This window comes from Falco rusticolus, chromosome 8 (assembly GCF_015220075.1).
Source record: "Falco rusticolus isolate bFalRus1 chromosome 8, bFalRus1.pri, whole genome shotgun sequence".
NCBI lineage: Eukaryota > Metazoa > Chordata > Aves > Falconiformes > Falconidae > Falco > Falco rusticolus.
In genome coordinates this window covers 51,518,448-51,543,758 of record NC_051194.1, presented here as the reverse complement: position 1 = coordinate 51,543,758, position 25,311 = coordinate 51,518,448, and the positions used below count along the sequence as shown (strand labels likewise).

The window sequence follows — 25,311 nt, the reverse complement described above, 5'->3', positions numbered from 1 at the left end:
CTCCTAATGTGAACTGACCCTGTTTTCTTAGCTTTGGCAGTCACTTTATACCCTTTCTTCCTTCTTTTTAAACTGAATTGAATAAATATATAAAAAAAATCAGCAAATCCATCTTTCTTTGATATTCTCACTTCTTTTGCAAGTGCTGCTTGCATCTCCTAACTGGTAGTAGGTAACCGTCTCTTTGAACTCATTATACTTTTGTCTCTGCCAGAGTTGAGTGCTGTTCTGGTTTGGTCTTGCACTTTGGATCCAACCTCCTTCTCCACTCCACTGCCCTCTTGGCACAGGCACTGTGTCAGTAGGCACAGGATGCTGGTGCATCTGCTCAGCAAACAGTATGCAAGTGTTTGACTTGCTGCAGAGGAGCAAAAAGGGTCGGATGGAGTGGCTGGGCAGCTATGGACTTCAGCAGTTTCCTGTATGTTCCTTGTACAATGCCACATCTGAAGGGAAAATCATAACAAATAATTTGTTCAGTTCTTTATCTGTTTAGGCAATTCATTCAGTGAGGAGCTGTTTTTTCATGAACAGCTATGCATAAATCTAAAATTAAGGGTTTGCAAGTCCAACATTATCAAAGCAGGTTTTCCTTTCCCTGTGTCTAAGGAAGATGAAAAAGAGTGAATGCCCTTCTGGTGGGGAGGGGTGCTGTTTCTTTATATAAATTAATGCAAACTCCTGCCTAGTTAGAAGTCCTGTTGCTGTAGTGGTCCCTTGGAAAGAAGTAGCATTGGGAGAAGCAGCCAGTTTTGGCTTGAGGACAGCCATCTGCTGGAAATTTGTGGCTAAATGTCAATGCCGTTATTACAGTACCAAGTGGAATCGGATATACATGCCTGAAAGAGCTATACCTGCAGAGCCAGATAGGAAAATAGGTGGGAAGAAAAGACCGTATTGTTAACTAGAAGGGAAATGGATATTGTGGATCTGAGTCATACTGGCTGAGGCACAGTTTGTCCCTGATGTAGCAACCCACACCAAGGACGTGACTAGCCCAACCCAGTTTGAGAGCATTTTGGGTCGCAAAGGTGTCTGCTAAGTTCTGTGGAAATCAGAGACAAGGACTATTGACAAAAACTCTGTAACTTACACTCATCTCTTTACTAAGCATTAGAGAATCCAGAGGGGACTGCCACCTCAAGAGACAACCCCCTCAGAAACAAGGCATCTCTGCTTCAGCCCTTTTCCAGGTTACTTGTTATTATTGTCATCAGAAATGCTTCAGTAGTGGAAAACAGGGGAAGTTTTCCTGCCATACCAAGAGGGACAGCCGGTTGTTCAGGAGCATATATCTTCTGGACGTGCTGAGACAACTCCCTCTCCTGTGGTGCTGGTCGCACCAACTGACCCCAAGTGTGGAGAGCAGTGGATGTGTGCTCGGTGCGGAGTTCCTAGCCGGGACAAGTGGGCAGCTCCCAAAGGAGAGGAGAAATGTAGGGGAAGATACTGCCCTATCCCCAGCTTCTAGATCTCTCTTTGTTTCCCTCTGCCTTCTTCCCCCTCTTCCCTTGAAATTAGAACTCCAGATGGCTCAGGTGTGGGCCATTTACTGTGATTATTTCCCTTTTTTTACTCTACTTCAATTTACTCTCCCTGTCTCTGTAGGGAGCAAAAGAGATGCAGTTTCTGTTTGGAAGGTGGATGGAGCATTTGCTTTCTAAGTGGAAAGGTATTATCTGGCACTCTGCACATTGAGGAGATAAAGGAGTAGAGGGTTGTAAGGTGTGTTTGTATGTGCAGCATATGGATTCAGCCTGTTTCTGCCAACCTCTATTGCCCAGACCTAAACAATACGAAGCATTTGAATTTTAATCAAATTGGCTGCTGGTTCTGTCCCAGTTAGAGCCAGAGCCAGTGCAGCTGATTCATGGGAGCTTGAAGGGAAGTAGTGGGGTGAAGGCGGGAGAGGGGGATGCCTCTGTGAAAAGGCAGGGAGAGATAGCCTTTCTGTAACTCAACAAAAGACAAGCAAACCTGCGTGCAGATGGAGGAGTGGCTGGGGGAAGGTTACGAGTTGTCCTATTATGGAGAAGCTTGAACTGTCATCTGTACTTGATGGAAGCGAGAGAGATTGCAGTTGGAGCTGCAGAAGGGCTGCCTCCCTGATTGGATTAATAGAAAGGGAAGATGACTCTAGAATGGCTGCCCATTATCTGCACTACAAAGGGATTAGTGTGGGTTTCAGAGAAATTAATGGCTTTTGAGTTAGCGCAGAAATACTAATGAATGTCAGGGCCAGAGATGTACAGTGAACAAAATCGGTTCTCTTTTAGTGCGTGTGAGTGCATGCGTGTGTATCTATCCATTTGGGCTATGAAAGTGGTTTTTCTCTGCCATTTTGAGTTTTAGATTAGGCTTTCAGTTTTCATATTTAGCCGAAATACTCTTGAGTAGCTTATTTGTCTGCAAGGCATAGTTATATTGATTTCTTTTCCACCTTTTCAGACCTAGTGCCACAGTAGCAATTTTTAAATTGTTGTTATGATTTTAGTCATATATGCAGGAAATCTTTGTAGGTAGAGTGCTTTGAATGTGGTGTTAAGTGCAGGCTCCATTCTGAGTATGTGGGTAATGTGGGGAAGCTGAGGCTGAGCTGGCAATGCAAAACCTGAGTGCATCCTTCTTGTTAGTGTGGATGGGTGGTAGCATCCTCCCCCTGTTTTTTTAAACCCTATAAGGTTTGCATATCCACGTTAAATATATCAAACAATTAATTCTTATGTTTGTTCATTAAGTTTAACTGAAACTTGTCTGCTTAATCTTTGTAAATCCTTAAAGTTGGTCTTCACTGAAGAGCTAGACAAAGCTTTTTATTTTTACGCTTGCTGTCCTGAATCCTCCTCCTGCCCATACACGACACTCACAACCAACTATAGCAGTGCTTTCAGCCAAGGGTGGGAGCATCTCCTTAGAATGTACATTACAGCCCAGGTTCTGCTTTCTCACCAGTTGGTGTCAGAAGCCCCTTGGACAGTAACTGAGTCCCTCAAACACTCATAGTTCCTGGCCCATTAGCTGGTGGTGGGGAAGAGCAGCATGGCCAGTAACCCTGGCCATGTTAGCAGGGAAGCCCAGTACAGATTGGGGATGCGGTGACTTCTTTACAGGCTCTTCTTTGGCTCTTTGTTCCAAGCTTCATCAAGCTTCTATTCTGTTAGATCTGCGCTGAATGCATCCTAGGTACACTCGGAGGTGATCATGTCTAAAACTTGTTAGAGCGTGGCCTGTTAACATGAGTAGTAATTGGTTAAGCTGAGATGCTGAAAATACTTTGTGCCTCCAGCTGTCTGCCCTATGCTCTTTCAAAGGCTGTCAGCCTGAGGGCAGAAACCACTGGTGAAACAGCTCCTGTGTTGATGTGGTTTGTAACACTGCCTGTTAAGGTCAATTGATGCTGATTTTGTTTTGACCTAATTGTGCCAGGCGGTGGATGAGGAGCTGTTCCCAGGTGGCTACCTTGCTCCTGCATCAGTAATACTGTTCTCTGAGGGAGATTGTCAACCTCTTCACTTGTGTCTGTTAATTTTGTCAGTGTTTGTAAGTGAAGCAAGTGGAACTAGAAGTCAAATGGAAGCAAAAATTTGTTCCTCAGGGCTGGGTTGTTTTGGGGTCCAATTGTTAAAGTTGGTGTTAGAGCATAATAGTGTGAATGCCACTGAATTTATACAGAGACTGACAAAAATTGTACAGAGCCACATGTCCTGCCCAAGGTGAAAATACAGTTTGCATGTATTGATGATGGTTGAAGTGGTGCAAATCAGATTGGGGCAAATCTTGCGTGGAAACCTTTTTTAAAACTCAGAAATGCTTTAGATAATTTCTTTTAAATTCCTATCACTTTGGTGCCCAGACTGACTCATATATGGCTGGTTTTCTGGGGGTGAAGAAAACTCCCCTTGAGTTTGCTTTGTGCCAAGGTTTGTGAAAGGGTCTGAAGCACCTGAAGTGCTGAGTCACTTAGATATCTGTGTGTGGGTCTGGGAAACCTCTTGCTTCTCTTTTTTGGTCATGTCTGCTGGTCCTGACCGTGATTCCCAGAAATCAGCAAAGCTCCTCTCCAGTAAATGGAGCTGTGCAAAATGTTCTGATCCCAGGTCGTGCTGAGATGTGCTGTTGCTGGTCACAGTTCTCCATTCCCCGTGTCTTAGGTAAGTCACTGCCAGGTGCGGTGCCCAGGTGCTGGCAGCGGAGCTGTTCCAGCCAGTTCCAGTGGCCTCAATGCAGGGCACAGTTGTGGGAGCCACCAGATGGGCCTCTTTGACAGATTGCATGTCAGAAAGGACAAAGCACTGCCCAGCAGTGTGAGGAGTGAGGAAAAAAGTGTGAGAAGCAGCCCAGGGTCAGAGGAGAAGGTGCTGCAGGTACTGGGGCAGGGATTCCACTGCAGGCCCTGGGGAGACAGACCGTGGTGGAGCAGGTATCTCCTTCCAGTCCCATGTGGGACCCCATGCTGGAGGAGGTGGAGATGCCCTGAAGGAACTGTGCCCATGGAGAGCTCATGCAGGAGCAGGTTTATCCTGAAGGACTGCAGCCCTTGGAGAGGACACATCCTGGAGCAGGAGAAAAGTGTGAGAGGGAAGAAAGAGCAGCAGAGAGGAACTGACCACAACCCCCCATTCTCCTTCCCCCTGGGCTGCTGGGGACAGGGGCAAGGTAGAGGGGTTGTGTGTGAAAGCATGAAGTTGAGCCTGGGACAGAGAAGGGCAGGAGGGGAAGGTGGCATTTTAGTTTGTATGTGTTTCTCACTGTGAGATCTATTTTAGTTGGCAATAGATTACTTGATAATACTGTATTCTTTTGGACTAGATTCTGGGAGACTTGCAGTGTTGTTGCTCTGTCGCTATCCAGGATAATCTTAGAAAAATTGCTTTGCTCCTTTGTCCCTCTGTTTCCCTGTCCCCTTTTTTGTGAAGTGCTTTGGTACCTCTGGGTAAAAAAATTCTGCATTCTCTTTGTCTCAGATGTGGAGTCAGTGCTTGTATTTAATAATTATAACCTATTGTGTGAAGGCTATTTCTGTGATCCTATCCTCCAGATGTATCATGTATGGGTGGGAGAGTTGCATGAGCCGGAATGACAATTCAAAATGATTATTTAAAAGAAATTAATGATAATGTTCTCGTTTTGTTTCCTCCAGAACACAAGCCAATGTTCCCAAATATTCTGAAGAAGGGATATTTAGAAATTAGAAGAGACAATGACAGCTACTGGCAAACCTGTTACGCTGAGCTCTCCCCATACAAACTGTACCTATATTGCTTGGACAGCAGTGGCAACCAGACTCTTCCCACTGTGTATCCACTCATGCTTTTTCAAAGGGTCACTGTTAGTGGTTGCATTGAAACCAAGGTGGTGGACGCTGTCTTGTCAGACAACTCACAGCTGCAGCTGAAGGCGGAGTCCTCATGGGAGGCTTTGGACTGGGGACAGAAACTGTGGGAAGTGGTGCGTGCTTCTGTGCCTGCTTTCACAAGACAGCAGGAGAAACTGGAGAATGTGCCAAAGCCTGAAAATAACAGTGACCTTTCTCAAACCAATGGATTGTTAGAGAAGCCTATGGAACTCTTCCTATCCATGAATTTGACTGAAAACACTAAAGAGTACCAAAATATTCTCAAATCAGGGACTCTTTATAGGTTAACTGTCCAGAATAACTGGAAGGCATTTACTTTTGTCTTGAACAGGTCTTACCTCATGGCATTCCAGCCGGGTAGGCTTGATGAAGATCCTCTGCTGAGCTACAATGTCGATGTGTGCCTGTCGGTCCAGACAGATACTCAGGATGGCTGTGACTCTTGCTTTCAGGTCATTTTTCCTCAAGATGTCCTCCGCCTGCGTGCAGAGACCCGTCAGAGGGCCCAGGAGTGGATGGACGCACTGAGAGCAGCAGCCAGCACTACCAGAAGTTTAACTCAGAATCCACAGGTCACACTTAGGAACAAACCTGGAGATCGGCCCTTTGGAAATGATCTTAGAAAGAGCAAGCGCCAGTCTGTGACCACCAGCTTCCTGAGCATCCTGACCACGCTGTCTCTAGAGAGGGGGCTCACAGTTCAGAGCTTCAAGTGTGCAGGTAAGCAACCAGGTTCCTGCACCCACTCCCCTTCTGCAGTAAAAGAAAATCACTTGGAAAAGCATGTTCATTTTTTAGCAGCACACAGCCGTTCCCTGCCTCTCACTATGGCTGTAGACACTTAGGTGCGTTAGCCTTTCTTTGCTGTCTGTAAGATATGGAGGAAAAGCCTATGGGGATATTCAGGGATTCACCTGGATGATGAGTAATGCTGGAATGTTAGATCCTGCACATACAGTGCTACTGAGCCAGTGCCGCCTTACAGGGTGACCGAGCTGTTTTCTTGATTCAGGACACTGGAAAGGTGATCCAGAATCAAAGGGATTTGAATTCTGGATACGATGCAACTTTCCAACTTTGAGCACTTCTGTTTCGTTTTATTAGTGTGTCTCCTCTGGGTCATTTTTGGAACTCATTTTCAGCTCTGAGCCTTTTGGGGAGACTCCTCAAAGCATATATGCTTCCCTGAAACACCATCATTTGGTGATATGTGTTCTGGCACTGAGGTTCAGGCGTGAGCTCTCTGCTTGGTTCTTCCCTTGAGGCAAGGGTGAAAACAACCTTCAGCCTCAGCATCTAATTGTAAATTTCAGTTAATTTGACTGCTGATTCTAGTCCTAGGCAAGATGAGTATTTTATCCAGTTTGGGAACTAAGTGGAAATAGAGAAAGCCCAAGTAAATGCAGTTCAGTGTCCTTTTACTTAAGCAAGGGCACTTTTGTGGAGCAAATTGGGGCACCTTGTGCCTAAACTATAGTCTCTGGCTGGCTTTAGTTATGCTCACTTAGCAACTGTCAGCTGTATCAGAAACAGCTTTTCTGGAGGGTTTTCCTCTTTTGTTATGTGAACTGTCAGGGTCCTGCCTCCTCCCTGCTCTGGCCTGGCGTAGGGGTCTGGTGTGGAGGTCTCCTGTTACTCTGGAATCACGCTCAGGGTGCGTGTGTGTGAGTATGCGTGGTGTCTGTGTGGGCTCAGGACCTAGTGGCTGGTCTGAATCCCTTCCAGGGGAGACCTGAGCCCCAGAAGTACTGGGTTGCCCTCAGAACTGGCAGTGGGTTCAGCTAGGTTCATCCCTTTCTGGTAGTCATCTGCAGGTGGTGTTCCTGCTCACCTCTGCACAGTGCATGGCACCCGCCTGGTAGCTGGAGCATCGTGAAGGCTGGCCTCACTGCAATTAATGATTTGGTCACAGTATTTTGGGCCTGTGCCTGAAATCAGTTCTGTTTTTTTACCACAGGCTCTTTGTGTGACTGCATGTCAATTTTTTCAGGGAGTAATTATGTGCCAAATTATTGCTGAAACTGAAGGTGCCTATAGGTCCTGTGGTAACTGATTACCTGAACACCACTGGACAATGGTCACTTCTTACCTTTCAAGGTAGTTGTGAGAGAGAAAACTGCAGGGAGACTCTGGGAATGGATCCAGTAAGTATCCCCAAGATGGATCCAGCCCACTGTGTTACCCAGCAGACAGCCTTGTGAAACTCAAGAGGACAGCAGAATTAATGGCCGCATTTTAAGATAACATCCCAGTTGACATTAAAATTTTATTCCTTTCTCCTAATTTCTTTTAATTCAAAGCTCAGTAGAGGAAATCTTTGTAATTTTGCTTCATCCTCTGACTGAGGTGCAGGAGAGTTTCAAATGAGCATTTCTAGTGATCTCCTCAAAAATAGGATCAGGACCTGGGATGGCAACAAAATGCATGTCTTAAATGTGGACTAGGTTTTAGTCTTGCATTATGTACTATGGGAGCAGAATTCTGTGGGAAAGGGTTCATTTCCAACCCCAAACGTGGGGTCGATGCATCTGCACTCACGTATTCCCCACAGAAATATGGTACTCTGACCATGTGAGGCTTGCGTGGAGTCTTTTCCTGATGCATGTGAGGATTCCCAGTGCTCCTGTGGTCTTCTTTTAGTTTGCAAGACTGAACACTCGTGCAGGGAAATGCAGAGTTGTGGAGTCTGTGAGAAGCTGGCCACTGGGATTCCCCGTACCTGAGGGTGGGGGTGCACAGCATTTGCTGTAGGAGTGGACACATTGCCGTCTGCCTGAGACCCTTAAAGCTGGTCTTTGAAACTGGAACTTGTAGCTGTTAGCACATCACAAAGAAATTAATAATTGTAATTATAACTGGGAGAAACTGAGGAAACTTGTGTGGCTCAGAAAAGTTTGTGCTGAGAAGACTTCGGAGGCACACCAGCAGCTGAGAGCCCTTCCTTGTGCCTTGCTCCCTGCAGGCAGTTTGTGCTGTTCCCTGGCATGGGCTGCTGTTTAACCTAAGGGGCCTGCTGTTGGTAATTACAGCTTGCAGGCATTGAGAACTGGGTTTTCCCCAGGGCTGCTGGGAGGGGTAAGCTTGGAAAAGGATGAGGAGGGGGGAGGAAGAAAAGTTTTGCTGTGAATTCTTCAGCCATTTAGTGCAAATTCCTGTAATTACCGTCTTTGTGTCCTGTCCCAATGGCGCATAATACAGCAGAAGCCTTTCCTAATTGAGACCTTACAGGAGGTACAAATCCCTCCTTTGTTCGGCCTAACAAATTAGTGCCAGAAAGTGGCAAGGTCCGAGTGGGAATCAAAGACAAGCAACACAAAGATGGAACTTAAGGCTACAGTAATAACCCTCTCTAGTCCTGCAGGGGTGGGAGGGAAGGAAAAGTAATGACCAATGAAAAATGAAGGGTTTTTTTGTTATAAATTCCCTTGACATGACAGCACCTCAGGGCTGCTTTATTTATTTAGGAAAAGTGATTAAATAGTAATACAACAGGGCAGACCATTGTCTCTCGAGCTAGCCCCCTTCCTACAGACCCCTGCTGCCTTGGCTAATTGATTGACAATGAACCTCTGATAAAAAAGGTTGTTGGGAGGACCTGATGGGGACAGGGGTTTTTTTATTTTATTTTCTCTTTGCAGTCTTTGTGGGGTTCTCCTCCCCGATTTTTTTTCTGTTTGAAATGCCCTCTGCAACCCCCTTTCCTTCTCTCCCTCCGTAAAAGCTTTTCAAGGGACCGCTCCCAGACACACAGCTGACACTCAAAAGCAGGTAGGGAAGAATGCGAATGTCTGTGCCTCGCTATTGACAAGTTTATCTTGGAGGCTGACTAGCACTTTTCAACTCGTGATATAAGCCAGGACGGTGGTGTCAGATGTAGTTATGGGACAGGGGGAACAAACTGTTGATGCACTGGAGTCAGAAGGGCAGCTTGAAAAAAGTTTTCTTTTGCTTGATCAGCAGATGCAAAAGCTTTTCCACACGTTTTTAACTCTTTGTCTTGCTGTGGAGGGCAGGGCATTATTTCTCCTGATTTCCAGGAAATGAGTGAATAGGCCGCTGCTTGAACAGTGGAGAGGCTTGGTTTTTGAAAACACTTTTACCTTTGCTGCCATTATTTATATTTTTGGCAGGGAAGAGCAATACATTTTGGAACATGGGGTTAACTAGCAACTGGTAGCACTGGAATGGCAGCTGCCTTGTCCTTTGTGTGTTTGTATAACTGAAGGCTTCATCTTGCTGTTGCTGGGTACAGCTGTGTTCCTGTGGGAAGTGTTTGGGGCTCTGAGCAAGAGTGGCATTTGTGAGTGTCAGTCTGCTCAGGTGAGACTTTGGAGGGACCTACCCCTTACCTTCAAATGGATATGAAGTGAAAGTTGGTTGCAAGTCCAAGCAGGTAAATATCAGGGTTTATGATTTCTAGGAGTATGTAGGAAATGACACATGCATTATGTTAGGAGGATCTGTTGGGGGGTGTGTGCTATTTTTATGTCTTTATTTCACCTGGATAAAGGAGAAATTCCCAAATAGTTCATGTTACAAATTTGAGATGATGTGGCTTCCATCAAAACATGTTTGGTAAGCGCAGCACCTTGCAGACAGTGCTTGCTGGTTGTGAGTACTCCAGTGGCTGTCCTGTCTCCCTGTTGGGCCGGCTATGGGCTGCTGGGACAAGGTGGGCATTTCTCCTGCAGGTCTGTAAGGAGCCCTCATGTCCTCAGGTGCCCTTCACTGCTGCTGTTCCCTTGGCATGTGCCTTCACGTTTCCATAGATGGGGAAGACAAACGGCCTTTGCCCTTGCCTCCTGTTTTTGCATAGCTCCTGTTCTTTTGATGTCTGACTTCCTTTTCACCTTTTATTTTTTCTCCCCCTGTCCTATATTAAAACAAACATTTCTTCAGAGAAGTCAGTTGTGTCTGCCAGGAACTCTTGTTGCTTAGACTGCAAGTCCTAATGGATGTGGGAGTTTGTGCCTTCTGCAAAATGTGCTCTACATGCTTTTATTTGCCTGTATGGTTCCTCTTGTGGGGTGCCTTCTGTCTTCATTTCCCTGCTTTCTCCATGTCTCCTCACTTGCCAGAAGGATAAATACTGCTATTAGGGCTCCACTGGCTTAGTTGGCTGAGCTGAATGAGAAGCCGAGGTTAGTAAATGGGCTATTTCCTGAGCTTGCCGCCCTGTCAAATTGAGCAGCAGATGGAAAGCTGCTGGCTTTCAAGGAGTCATTCTGCCTCTAGTGCCGTGATCATGTGTGTAGATGGGGAACAGCCCAGCGCAACGTGCCCAGCTCGTGCAGCCTCTGCTCTAGCTCACCTAGTCTGGAACCATCCCCTACTGCAATAAACGTAAAGTTATTTCCTTTTTTTTTTTTTTTTTCTTCTCCCCCCCCCCCCCCTTCATGAGAAGGAAGTCTTTTCCTAATAGGTTGCAAGCCAGAAAGTGTGATTTTAAAAAAAAAAAAAAGGGAAAAAAATTAGCCAGGTACTATGTTGACTTGTTCAGCTTCTCGAAAAGCCATATAGTTGAAACTTCTCAAATCCAGATAGTTGAAAAGCAGGGGTGCTTCGTCCCTGAGTTTAGTAAATACAGTTTGTGAACTGTCATCACACCCAGCACCTATTGGTAGCATGTCACTGAAGTAAAAATCCTAGGGGACAAATCTTAGCAAATGTAGCACAATAATAAAATACCAGAAGGTCCTTTGGAAGGTTGTCAGCACTCTTGTCACATTTTTAGTCCCAAATAACAATTGTTGTTACCTGTCCAGGGCTTTTAGGATTGTGCTTTCTAAGTGCTATATGTATTTTGTGCTTGGTTTCATTTCAATTGATCTCTTTGTTCCAAGACTTCAGCAGCTTTTTGCCTTCCCTGTATTTGAGACTCTGTGAAGTCCCCTGGGAATGTGTTTTGCACTCTAAAGGTTTTATTGTTAAGTATCTTCGCTTTAGACCACAGTCTTCTAGTTTTGTATTTGACATTCAGGCCCAGTTTCTATTGATTCCGAAGTAAAACTTCCACTGCTGACAGTGGTATTTCTAAACTCTTACTCTTTCGTAGCTAACACCAGCTGAGCAGAAAAAACATCCTCCATGTCTAAAGTAGTATTTGGAAAATACGTGTCTAAAAAAGGCCCCTGACTTGTTGGGAGGAGTCGGGGGAAGGTTTGCAGACAAGGGTGACTTGAATTTGTGTAGCACAAAGTACTTAATTTGCAGTGGACCTACCTCTGTGTTTCAAAGGTTGCTGGTCCATGGTGCTTTGCCATGTGGCATCTTGTCTGGGGAAAGATCAGACCGCATGGTATCTCTCTTACTTGCTTGAGTTGATTAAACCTGTTATCAGCGATCACAGATGAGCATGACGTGATCACAGAAGCTATTTAATCTTCACTGGTAAGGTGAGTGAGCTCTTCAATACAGCTTTAAGATGCTTTGACTAGGGGGAATGGCAGCAAGAACTATTTTTTTTGTCTGAGCTGGTAGAAGTTAGATCCCTTACCTTCCTGGGATTTGGCCGTCACCTTTGCGGTGATGTTTTCCCCTTCATAGGATTTGGTTTGGAGTTGCCCTGCTGCTGCCCAGAAGAGCAGTTTAGATGAATACTTGGCCAGTTCAGTGCCTGTCCTGCCTGATGTGCACTTTGCAATCCTCAGTTGGTGTTTTACTGACTTCTTTGCCTCAGCCCTTCAGTCAGAACAGCTGACACAAATGTCTTGGCTGATGAATCTACATATTCCCCCTGTCAGATTTTAAGGGTGCCTGTGCTGCCTGTATGGGGATAGGTGACCCCATTGCTCTAATCTGCCTCTGTGAACAATCTGGAAGCTTTCAGTATGGTTTTTTTTTTCCTTTTTCTTTTTTTCCATCACAAATAAAATATCTGTGCTTATTTCTTTTACTGTTAAGAGCTCAGTTCTGCTGTGTGTGAGTATGTCTCTACCCTCAGTGTAGGCTCTGTGTTTGTTGTTGGCTGTGCCATGTTTCTTCCTGGCTTGTGGGTGCTAGGTGTTAGTTCCTCTGCCCCCAAAGAACTCTTGGTTGCTTGGGGGATTTTTTTGGTCCATTTATTGTGTGAAGCCAGGCTTGATGAATCTTTTGGCATAGAGTTTAAAGAAGAGAATGCCAAAACCAGGGAGTCTAAATGTCCAAGTCTCGCCTTTGTTGGGATGGAAAAAGCTACTGGAGAAAAGGAAGCATTTTCAGACCCCAAAACTCTTTAACACCTCCATCTCCAGTTCTTCTCTTGAGAACCCAGAGTTTCCTCATGAGTTGTGTTACAAGAGACAGCTTTACTTGTTGGGCTAGCATCTTTTAAATCAGTCAAGCCAGCTTTTACTAATAAAGGCCTTGCCTTTACAGAAAGGCACAGGCAGGAACTAGTTGCACACCACTTTCTGCAGTTACAATTTATACCAGGTCCCTGAGCTAGTTTGGGACATACCTGTTAATTTAGTTTCCTAGGAAAAAAGCTTATGTTATAATGCTGTTTGCTCACAGTTTTGCCCCTGCCCCATAAGATTTGAATCTACCTGACTGTTTTAACAAAATTTGGAAGAGGATAAATAGCAAAGGTTTGGGAATCTTAGAGGTTTCACAGAAGCTGGCATCATAGGGAGCCCCTCTTAATGTTGCTCTGGAAAAAAACCTGTGGTGTGCACTGTGCATTTGCTCAGCATCAGAGCATCTGTGCAGGTGTGCAGCCCTGGGAGACAAATACAGAAGGAAAATGGCTGCTTTAGGTCCACTACTGGAAAACCAGGGCATTTGTGTGTGTGTTGGCAGGGTTCCCCGCCTTCTGTTACGTCCCACAGCAGTGTATCATCAGCAAAACTATTGCATGTGGATCAGGTCAGGGGAAGTGTAAAAAGTTACAGAACAAACCACAGGCCAGCTGTGAGTCTGGCCTTCTACACTGTCACTAGACTCTGATACATAAACTGTGCTGTGTAAATCTGAACAGTGCCTGTGCCCAAGGTAGTGCTGTGGTAGTGATGTGTGACCAAGAAGAAATATAGCCAAACAGCATCGGCAAAAAATACATAACCACACTTAACGCACAGTTCTTCCTCATGTTAAAAGGAGGTACCAAACCAGCTGTGTATTCAAACAGAGACAGAGCTGATTATTTGTAAGTACATTTAATAGTTGCTGTATCAAATAAATTAAACTTAGCAAACCAGATAGCCTTCAGTGTAGGTAAATGAGTGAGCAGTGCCAGGGATAAGTGGTCTTCAAACTAACTATGGAGCAGTAATGAAAACTGAGCTAAGCAGAGACTCTCTTTGCTAAAGGACCTGGCCACAGCTGAGGACGCTGGCCCCAGTGTTTGCTCAGATCACACAGGTACCTGGTACGCTCTTTGCTGTTCTCTTGTTTACCTTATCAGTATGTAAAACCGAATAGGAGTGTAATGGACAGCAAGTTGCCCATGAGACAGCAGTATGTCCTTGTAGCCAAGAAGGCCGATGGCACCCTGGGGGGCATGAGGAGGAGCGAGGCCAGCAGGGTGAGGGAGCTGATCCTCCCCCTCTGCTCTGCCCTGGTGAGGCTCATCTGGAGCGCTGTGCCCGGTGCTGGGCTCCCCGGTTCGGGAGAGACAGGGAACTGCTGCAGAGGGGCCGGCGGAGGCTACAGAGATGGCGGGGGGAGTGGGGCATCTCCCTGGTGAGGAAAGGCTGAGGGAGCCGGGCCTGTTCAGCCTGGAGAAGAGAAGGCTGAGAGGGATCTTACCAATGTACACAAATATCTTAAGGGCGAGTGTCGGGGGGATGGGGCCAGGCTCTTTTCAGCAGTGCCCAGTGACAGGACAAGGGGCAACGGGCACAAACTGCAACACAAGAAGTTCCTCCTGAATACGGGGAAGCACTTCTTTGCCCTGAGGGTGACAGAGCGCTGGGGCTGGGACAGACTGCCCAGGGAGGCTGTGGGGTCTCCTTCTCTGGAGACGTTAAAAACCCTCCTGGATGTGATTCTGTGCAACCTGGTGCAGGTGAACCTGCAGGGGTTGGACTAAACCATCTCCAGAGGTCCCTTCCAGCTCTGACCATTCTGTGATTCTGTAATCAACTGTAGGAATGGGAGTACCATTATTAATTATGCTCAAATTACCTACTTACTCCTAGCTGGCAGACTTCAAGAGCTGGCCCAGAGAGTGTGTTCAGTTCCCATTCCTGACTAAGAGCTGGCGAATTACTGAATCCTGCCAATAAGTCATTCCACAGGAGCTCCTATTCCCTGCTGTCAGGCAGCGCTTCAGAGTCTCAGCAAAGCAAAGCTGAACAGGTTTCCATTGACTCAGAACGGTTAGTCCATCCTTTGGAGTCTATTTAAAAAAAAAAAAAAGAAGAATCTGGGAGCTGGGGAATAGTGAGCTGTTCCTTATTTCTGGAGAAGCTGATCTAAATTATAATTAAAGTGGGATTTGTACATTGCTGCCATAAATAATGTGGGATTTGTATGTTACTTAGATAAAGTCTGTAAGAAGCTCACAAAAAAGTAGGCAAGGTAAGTAAAGTGTGGGACTTTGCTTGGAGGTTTATGAGTTTTTGATTATTTCTTTAGGAAGATAATTGCTTTGGAATAAAAGTAGTGCTGGGAAAAGGACCAAGTGTAATGCACATTCAAGCCTGGATAGGCATGAGGGGAAACTGAGCTGGTTTGTTAGTGTGTTTTCCTTGTGAGTTTGAGTTTTCCCATGGTGGAGTGAATTGGAATAGGTGCAGAAACACAAGGCCAGCAGCTGAAGTAATTCTCACCTTCTCTTTCTGATTGTGCTGAGCAGCTAGAGCAATGTTGTATGTCTGATTTAACACGCTGAAAATTCATTGCTTTGGTTCTCCTGCTTAGTCTGTTTTATGGCTTTATCAAGCTGAAAGCCTTTTGAAGTCTGTGGGTCATTTTCTTCATATTGTATGTTGTTTCTAAATGAATTAGCTTCTGAGCTAATCTGTCACAGATTTAATTATGGTACACAATCACGAGGGAGTTGCTTTTTCCTGATACTAAGCAAGGAACTTCACTGAATAAGGAGACCAGTTGTGTACTTAATTCTAATTTGGTCTTCCACTTTTTCTGTTTCACTGTGGAGCTACTCCAATCTCTTCCTACTGAAAGACTGAAGAAATAGGTATATGGATAAAAAGAGTACTTGTGTGTGTGTCTTCCTTGACCGTAAGAGTATGCAACACCCTGAAAGTGGCAGAAATGGTGTTTTCCACACTTTGCAGAAGAGGAATTGTATTCCAGTGTCATGGATTCCTCCTCCATACTATCCTCACCACCATCTTAAGTCAAGGAGAGAGACTTGTTACAACAACTTTTTAACCTAATCTTCCTGTGCTTCTTGCTTCCCAAAGTCTTAGCATTTGGAGATGAGCCTCTTGATGTTGATACTCTGCTCTGCTTACAGACATGTTGAGAGAAGTTCATCTGTACTCAGCAGCACTTTCCTGCTGCTATTTTTTCTAACCCCTATTTTCTTTGCTTGATTTCAAGGCTGTTTTGTTATATTTTCTGTGATGAAAGGTTTGAGATTACTCCTTCCCTCACTTTGCTAACAGTACACCTACAGCTACACTTATTCCCTCTGTAGCTTGCTCTATAACATTGTTTAGGTAGGGATGATTTGGGATACTAGGGAAATATTGCACTATTCTCCTTGCTCTACGCTCAGGGTTTGCCAGACCTTTGTACAGATGTTATAGAAATAATATTCTGTGTGAGAGCATTAGGAATAGGTGAGAGAGGCTTGGTGAAAGTTGTGCTGTTTTTTACCCCCATCTGTGGAAGGTGCTCTCTAACCACAGGGAGGTAACAGTTTTCTCTGCAAACATGGAATGGTCCCTTTCCCCACCCTTAACTATTTATTGTGTTGTGTTACTGCCTCTGAGGTGGTCAGCTACATCTGACTATCTTGCTGGGAGGGGTGCCTAACAGTTTAAAGCCAGGAATCAGTACTAGCTTTGCTTCTGGTAAACATGATGGCAGGTTTATGTACCTGACCGTCCAGGTGCCAGATTTCCAAGAGCATTAAGCCACAAGCTATTTCTTCCTTCTCTTCTTTCTCTCTCACTCTTGCTTTCTTTTTTTCCATCTTAAAAAAAAAAAAAAGTAGCATAAGTGGTCTATGCCACAGAAATATGTTTGTCACACTACATCGCTTTGAACTGCATAACATCAAAGAAAATCAGTGCTTTGATAACTTGATTTGAAAGGATTGTAGAAATAGCCATCATTATGAGTCACAACAGATAGGAATGGAAAAGATGGTGATTTTCAAACAGCAAAGCTTGCAAGGTAAGGGAGAATGTAAGGTAGGTGCCAGTGCTCCATTCTCATCTAAAATACAGCAACCTTGCAACTGTTTTGTAGCTTTACAGAATGTGATTTTACTTGAGGATATGGAGTAAGAAATAGTCTGTGTAAAAATGTGTTTCAGAGGAACAGGAAAACAAACATGGGCTCAGAGAAGGGCTGGGATAAGGGAGAAAGCAATGATGCTGCTTGGGTAGGAACTTCTTCCACTTTCCTCTCTTTATAAAACCACCCTTCCTGAAGGCAAGGGCATCCAGGATTGCTTGCTGAGATCCTCCTCACCCCAGAGACCTTTAGTTCTTATGGGCTGGACATAGGGAGGAGGAGGTGCACTTTGGTGCTTTGTCATTCCTCTCCTGAGGAAACTCACCCCATGGACTGGAATGAGTTTCTGGGTGCAAGAAATCAGGCCTTAAAATGATGACTTCTCAACTGCAAACGTTTTAGTTTAGGATGATGGCAATTCAAATTGGAATTTAGCTTATTCTTACCTTCAGTCTAATGGATAGGAGTTAGGGTACTGAGGCAAACTAAGCAGCCTGTGGAGTGGCAAGGAGCGCACAGTGGCAGTTAGGTGAAATCAGTGTGTCCTGTCCCCATCCCCATCCGCCAGATGAGTTGAGTGTTGGCTAGCGAGGAGTGTGGATGAAGGTTTCAGTGGCATTGAGTTAGGAAACTTCAGTCTCATTCAGACACAGCTTTACCACTAGTACTTCATCAGCTGGTCCAGTCACATTGAACTGGAGAATGCTACAAGTCACTTAGCAGTCTCTGTTTCATTCGATGTGAGGTGATGGCTGTATGTAATGAAAGCTAAAGTTGGAGCCAGTTGAGGTGTAAAGACAGATGCTTCAGTGCTTTTCAGTGATAGGGAATTCAAAGGCAACAAGTGAGGAGAAAGATTCAGACTCTTCATTTCTTTTAGCAAGGCTGGCACAGAAGAATGTGCTATACTGAGGTACTGCTAACACAAACATCCTCTCTGAGGGCTTGTTCCTGTTTAGCTTGGGAAAGAGGGATGCTCTGTTTTGTAGATCTCTTCATCTTGCTCCATGAGGAGTGGGCATACTTCTGTTTCCTTTACAGAGGGGCAAGATTTACCTCTGTTGTGCTTATAAAAACACAGGCTCCATAGCAACAGTTTGAGTACCTTCTGCAAGCATGTTCCAGTGCTACTAGTCAGATTAATTTCATGTCAGCCAAACAGGACTGGTATTTCATGTCTCTTTAGCTGATCAAAACCTTTACCTTTTATGTATGAATGCATTTTAAAAATTGAAAGAATAGTTTTATATGTACTACAGGGCACTGATACTGAGCTTACTACCAAGTATGCCTGCTGACTTCAACCATAACAGCATAGTGGAGCAGTACTGCATGGAAACACTTTTAACAGACTAGTCAGGAAACTGCCTTTTTGAAAAAAATACAGAAAAAAAGAAACAGGAAAGGAAAGACAGGAAAATGCATGCTTTGCACTGAGGGAAATACGAAGTTTTTGGCTTCTTTAAGTTCTGATCCCAAGCCACAGTCATAGATCACCTGTTTTTTTGTAACACACTGCTGAATTACCTGAATTGACTTTACCCTTATAAAAGGCATACCCGCATTCTTTCTGCCCAAAAAATGTTGCTTTCCAAAAAGTTTTGCTAAGATTTACTGTACAAGAATTATTTCTATAGTGGTAATAGTTTACAGTCATAATGTCTGGGTTTTCTGCTTGATTATTAGCTAAGGTGAGATCACATTTTTGCATTATGTACGTTGAATTATACCACTTGACATACATGCTTATACTTACGCTCTGATTTTATGGATGGTAAAGGAGAAGACACTATATGAGTAGCTCTTTCATCAGCTGACCTGTTGATATATTTGCCTTTTTCAACTGCATATCCTCACTTCAGAAAAAGGGAAGGGTGAGAGAGATGGAGACAGAACAGGTTCCACACTGATTCACTTAATAGTGTGAAATCAATGGCCAAATGGCTCTGGAGTGTGGAAGAGGAGGAAGTGAACTAATTGTGTGGTCAGGTTATTGTAATTGTTTTGATTAGAGCAGAGGGGACATGGTAGCATCAGCTAATGGGGAGAAGGAGGAGTTTGATTAATGCCTAGAGTAGTTGAACTGTAAACTCTCCTCAAGTCAGGGTAACTTCTACTGGGGAAAAAAGATGTTCTCAGTGAGAGAAGTTACATAGTTACAATAAACAAAATCAGTTATACTGACAAAAGCAGTCAGTCAGTTGACTTCTGCCTGAAAAACTCTCTTTAACCAATACTTTTGCTGTGAAAGTGATGTACAAGGATTCCGCTAATCAGCATTACTAACCAGCTCCAGTGGAGATCGTCTGAGCATACAGCACATGCTGGAGTGGGGCTCTGGTGCTAATTGTGTCTGTAGCTGTAAATGTCATACAAGGACACTAGCATTTGAAGGAAAAGCAGAAACACTGTCATGTGTGCTGTTTCAAAGAGGTGTTAATAACCATAGATATCTCATTGTATCTTATCCAAACATTTTTAGCCTCACTTCCTGAGCAGGTTGCTTAATGGGACTGTGCTGTCTGTCTTCAACCCTCCACTCTACTATTTGAACCTGTTGGTTCGTTTTAGTCACAGTTGAGAGAAAGACAGGGGTGTCAAATACGTGGAGTTTCGATGTGTTTCGTGAAAACAGGTGGTCAGGTGAAGAAGAGCTCTGCATTAGTTCTTTCCAACTAAAGCAGCAGTTTTTGAATGCATTGTTTTATCCTAGGGACTCCACACAGGAGGGCATGGGAAGACGCAAGGGATCCAGCTGTGAAAAAAGTATCAGGCAGACCTCAGACTGTGTAAGACCCAGAGTAATCCAATTGTAAGGAAAAAACCCCAACCAACCTGCAGGAAACTGAGCTGTGTCACTACTGCTAGTCAAGGACTACTCATTCTCAATGTGACTGCTGCTCACAGTTATTATTCATGGTCTGACTGTCATTTGCCTTGGCTGTGCTAATGTGGCTGAATCCTACCTGCCAAGTCAGCATCCCTTCTGGCTGTCAGCAGGAGCTGGCTTGCATTCCTCCAAGCAGCCAGTGTTGGCCTGTTCCATTGTGGGGAAAATGGGAGCTTTCTGGAGCAAGCACACAGTACTTCCGTGGTCTGTTATTTTTTGTCTAAGCTGCAGGTCATGGTTTTCAGACAGCCATGGCTTTTAAATGCCCAGTGTCTCAGAGTTGGTCTTCTCCCTTTGTTTATTAAGAAATGCTAAGTATTCTTTGACTGCTTTCTGAACTCTCTGTCATAGATGCCCAAGTTAGTTTATGCTTGTTCAGTGCTAGTTCAAGAATACTGATATCTATTCCTCTGTTTTTTAGGGAATGAGGAATGGCGCATTGGTAAAATAAATACAATTTAAAATGGTAGAATAACTACTTTTCTTACTGCATCTGAGTGTGTACCTCTGGCATGATGTACAAATCCAGACTTTTTCCTCTCACTCTTCTCTAGGCTGTCAGCGCTCCATAGGCTTGTCCAATGGGAAAGCCAAGGTGTGCAGCTACAGTGGATGGTATTACTGCAGCACCTGCCATGTGGATGACAGCTTCCTCATCCCTGCACGACTGGTTCATAATTGGGATACTTCCAAATACAAGGTAATCTCGCTGTAGGTTGGCTTGCTAGCAAGTCAGCTGAATTGCCCTTCAGATAGAAGCACAGACATGGTAACAGGTTGAAGGTTACAGGCATTAACTGCTAATACTGTCATCTTTGTCCCTCTGGCCAGAATAAGCCATGCTCTATCAACAAGACAGATGTTTTCATCACAATTTCCTTAGCCAGGCCTACGACATTCCTCCGCAAAAGTAGCCATACTCTTTCTTGGTGACATCTTTTCCGTCATTGCTTATCTGGCTGTTCAAGAGACAGGGAGGGACAGAACACTGAAGCCTTTCTTTTAACTCTAATCTTTGCAATTATTGGGCACTTGAGGAGTACCTGTTTCATGAGTGCTAGGGACTATGGATTGCCACTGCTTGGTGATGGAGGCTCAGTTGTGGAAATGCCCCCAGGAAACAAGCGTACCCACATGTGGTGTTTGCAAGGCCCGGTATGTCCTGTCTCTTGGCACGAACATTTCAAGCACACTCGAAGTACACTGCTATAGTACTTGTTTGGACCAGACAACCAAAAGTAACACAAAGAGAAAATTCTACAGCTGTTCACTTGCCACACAAGCAGCTTTTCTAAAACTTCCGTAATCTGCTGTTTGCTGCTGCCTTGGCTGCTGGTTACTAGATAGGGTCAACTGATTACATGCCTTAAAGCATTATGCCAGCAAACACGGTAGCAGTGTTGTTTTGCTATCTTGGGGAACATACGCTGAAACAATAACAAACTCATAAGGAATCCAGACCATGCTAGAGCTTCAGACCTAGCAGCCACTGTTAGGAGAGGCTGTTTGATGTTTTGTGTCTGTGAATATTATTATTATGGGCTATTTGAGAAGGAAAAACCACGAGTACATGCCCTATTAGAGGAAAAGCAGCTCTCTTGAAGAAGAAAATTTGTCAGATGGGGAGATTATTAAAAGGTAGCCAGAGCCTGCCATCAGGAAAATGATAGTCTGGCGCCATGAAATGCAAGATTCTTTGGAGTTACGATGTTCCTACATGTGGAGACACTCCCCCCCCCCCCTCTTTTTCCTAGAAGCTAGGGATAAATATTTAAGATTTCTTTCTTTGAATGCTTTTACAAAGGACTAAACTTGCTCGCCTATGGTAGTATAGTTAGACCTGATATGGGGCAAGTGGATGGTAAGGCAAAGAGCTGTCAGTAATACTGCCGTGAAAACAAACTGTTTTGTTTTCTAAACCTGCAGGGTGAAAACTGTGGTCTATGCTCAGTTTCCTGTGGTCTTGGTATAGGCAGCTGAGGCACAAAAATAAATGGGACTTTCAAGCTTAAGCATTTATTGAAGGCTTAATCTACTGTAATCTCACTTTAATAGTGAGAATTTACTAATTTGCACTTTTTGTAAACAGGCAGAACAACTGTGATGTGGCTTGGGAGCACAAGCAGATTCTGTGCAGATACCTTACCAGTCTCTGTGCCAAAGTGCTCAGAGGGGTGGATTTAAGAAAGGAACACCATCCCTTGGGCAGAGCACTGCAGCATCCCCAGCTACTAGAGCAGAGACTAAGGCAGGGAGGGAGGGTGAAGAAGACTTCATGTGCCGCAGTGGCACTGTAACAACTGAGCTATCGGTGGTTGGTTCTCTTCAGTTCCATCCCATGCATGTATAGCATTAAAATAACAAGTAGTTCTTCTTACTTTTGTGAAACCTTTGGGGTTTCCCCCTTTCTGGTCAATTCTGCATACATATGCTTTTATTTCTGTCCCTGCTATACCTCCATAGGAACTAAGCGGCACTTTTTTGAGGCAGAACACATACTGCCTGCACTTCTACATCTGCATTTCCTTTCTCCATTTAGAGGTAAGGTCTGATACTTCTTCGGAATGGTCTAAAAGGCAGCTTAGTGCTGGCTGCTGCACTTAATAGTTACAATGAAACTACGTTGAATCCTTGGTAGTGTATTGATTCAACCTGCTGATTTGGCAAAGACAGATACCTTGTCCCACTTTCTTGTGGCGAACTGTGTCCAATTCTGGGCTCACCAGTTGAGGAAAGACAGGGAACTGCTGCAGAGGGGCCAGCAGAGGGCCACAGAGATGATGGGGGGAGTGGGGCATCTCCCTGGTGAGGAAAGGCTGAGGGAGCCGGGCCTGTTCAGCCTGGAGAAGAGAAGGCTGAGAGGGATCTTACCAATGTACACAAATATCTTAAGGGCGAGTGTCGGGGGGATGGGGCCAGGCTCTTTTCAGCAGTGCCCAGTGACAGGACAAGGGGCAATGGGCACAAACTGCAACACAAGAAGTTCCTCCTGAATACGGGGAAGCACTTCTTTACCCTGAGGGTGACAGCGCTGGGACAGGCTGCCCAGGGAGGCTGTGGGGTCTCCTTCTCTGGAGACGTTAAAAACCCTCCTGGATGTGATTCTGTGCAACCTGCTGTAGGTGAACCTGCTTTAGCAGGGGGTTGTTGGACCGGATGATCTCCAGAGGTCCCTTCCAACCCCGAGCATTCTGTGATCTTGGGAGTAATAATTTTCTTTGGGCTCATTTTTGAAGGAAGATCACTTTGATTTGTTAGCATTTCACCTCCTGTGATTGGCCAGCATGCCCACAGAAAGCTGTGCAGCAGCATTCCAAAATGAAGCTAAACAACAAAGCTTCTCCTAAATGCACAGCCCTGCCCCTCACAGGTACCTCAGCAATGCCTGCAAGTGGAGCTTCTCCGGTGGGGGTATTTGCTCCTGGCAAGACTCATAGCATACCCCAGAGAGGTCCTGCAGGAAATAAGCACATACCACATTTGATGGTCAGAACTGAAACAAGGCTTCAGTTTTCAAAAGCTTGTGTTTCACACAGCCTGAAACATGCCTGTCAGTCCACCAAATGGAAGCAAAGTGAATTAAGAGTTTGACAGCCTGCACTTTTTCCTGCCTGCTGCCTTTTCCCTGCATCTGCAGGGGTTTCTGGGGTCTGTCCTGCCTGTCTCTGGCACAGCAAGCAACAATAGGTACTCTACAATGTGAGCTTTTATCATGGTACAGTGTAATTGAACATGTTACATTTCTTTTCTGTTTCATGGACTCCTAGATATTTGAGCAGCTGTGGTAAACTTTCCTCAGTTAAGTAAGTTTTGCAAATGGAGAGGTTCTTGTCCACTTTTGGCAAGACGAGTCATGAAAAAACAGAAGCAGTAGAAATCTGTGGGATTGTGTCTTCCCATACCCAGGATCTTGAAAAACAACAATGCACTTAACACCTGAAAGCACATGGGTAGGAAAAGAAAAATCCCCTTGACTGCAATAAAAGCTTTTTGAAAGGACTTGGCAGTTAGGCAGGCATGTTTCTTCTGTCATAACTGAAGCAGCAGTTAAGTCCCCCAGTTCGCTTTTTTTTTTTTCTCCTGTCTTACTGCTGTTCTCATACTTGTGTTTTTCTCGTGTTTGTGTGAAGGGAAAAGAAAAGAGGCAATCTTGTGAACACCCTTCCCCTTTCCTTTACTTAGACCAACTGTTTTCTCCATTTGCACGCAAAAACCAGTAAGTATTGCACTCTGGTTCAGGTGGCTTCCAGCTTGTGCAAAATGCCAGACAAACACAGAAGGAAAGGAACTCCTTGTGCCAGAAGGCTTCAAGGGAGGCTGACTTCTGATAGATTGAATTCTGAACTGTTAGGTTTTCAGCCTCTAAAAAAGAAAGGTCTGGAAATGTTAGCATCCGTCCTTGTATGACATTTCAAGCTAAAACCCTGTTGCACTTTGCATCTTCTCACTCCTTCTGGCTTGTTTAATAGGATTGTCTAATCTGTCCAGTGAAACTGGGGGACTGTGAGTACCCTAGTACATGTACTAGATTGTTGGCTGGTAGCAAGCTGAATTGTTATGGCTGCCTGACCCTTCTCATTATAAGACGGCATTTCAGCTTCTTGTAACTTTGCTATGGTTGGCAATGTGAGTTAATGTTTTACGTGACTTGTGTGCCTGTGTCAGGCATGCAGAGTGAACCGACACCTTCCTGTCAGCCAGTGATGCTGGGCGAAGCTACTTTTCCTGCAGGTACATTGTATTGGCAAGGAGAGAGAAAGGTTTGCTTTGCTCCTCTCTCCTTAAAGGCTGCATTTACCATGCAGTGCCAGAGCTGCACAGTAATACTTTGGCATCATAGTGCACATGTATTGCAGATTCACTCAGGTGACCTCAATTCTGGCATTCTTTTGTTTCTATATTCTTAATGTTGTAGTCCCAGGAGGGTTGTCCTATACAGGGTATAAGTGTCCACAGGTGTGAGTGTAGTACTATAGAGTAATCGTCCTCTGGTTCCTGAGGCAGCAGGGCAGGTGGATGAGGAACCCATCGCTTTGGCAGGGATTTAAAGCAAGGACGTAAGAGTACAAAGACATCACCTCCCACCAGGTCCTCCTGGTGGGAGGTGCTAGTCACTGTACCAAGTATTCGTGTGCCTCCTAGGGAATCAACGAATATGTGGCTTAATTTGCACATCAGTGGAAGAGGAATAATATTTACTATAGATACAGCGTTGTCAGGGGATTGCTGAGATATTACCGCTGAATAGTTTAATGATTGTAAAAACAGGTTGTTTAACTGTAGTCTCTTTTGTGCGCTGCAGTTAGCATGTCTAATAAAACATCAACATTGCTAGTGTTAGAAAACTTGACATATTTGCAGTTTGTAGAGTTTTGTTCTACAAAATCCAAGTTGCCTGTGTTGCTCCTCACACAGCATGTTACCTGTGCTTCCATTCAGTAGCACAGTTCCTTGTATGTGCATTATTAAAAAAAAAAAAAGGAGGGGTGTGGGGAGAAAAAAAGAGAAATGAGTGAGGTATTTAATACAGGTAGGTGAGATATTGAATACAGCTTCAGGGCATGGGAAACCTGTGGAGTTATGGTGTGCTGTATTTAAAATTACATGCTGTGTTACCTGTGTAGTTATTGGTGGGAAGGCTGGCTTTTGCATTATTTCTTATATTTTTATTGTGCATTGTGGAAAGGTTACACTTGGAGCTCGCTTTCCC

General features: G+C 44.7%; 1 protein-coding gene across 4 annotated transcripts in view; it reads left to right on the top strand.

Moving 5' to 3' along the window:
- The window catches only part of PLEKHM3 (pleckstrin homology domain containing M3), a 122,505-nt gene that overhangs the window by 23,091 nt on the left and 74,103 nt on the right, over positions 1-25,311 (top strand). For all 4 annotated transcript variants that reach the window (XR_005105757.1, XM_037397547.1, XM_037397546.1 and 1 more), the window contains 2 exons: positions 5,141-6,076; positions 20,156-20,301. Coding sequence is in view for 3 of the 4 variants with exons in the window: in XM_037397547.1 (XP_037253444.1) it covers positions 5,141-6,076; positions 20,156-20,301 (1,082 nt within the window). In the remaining variant the exon portion in view is untranslated. The remainder of the gene's footprint in view (positions 1-5,140; positions 6,077-20,155; positions 20,302-25,311) is intronic.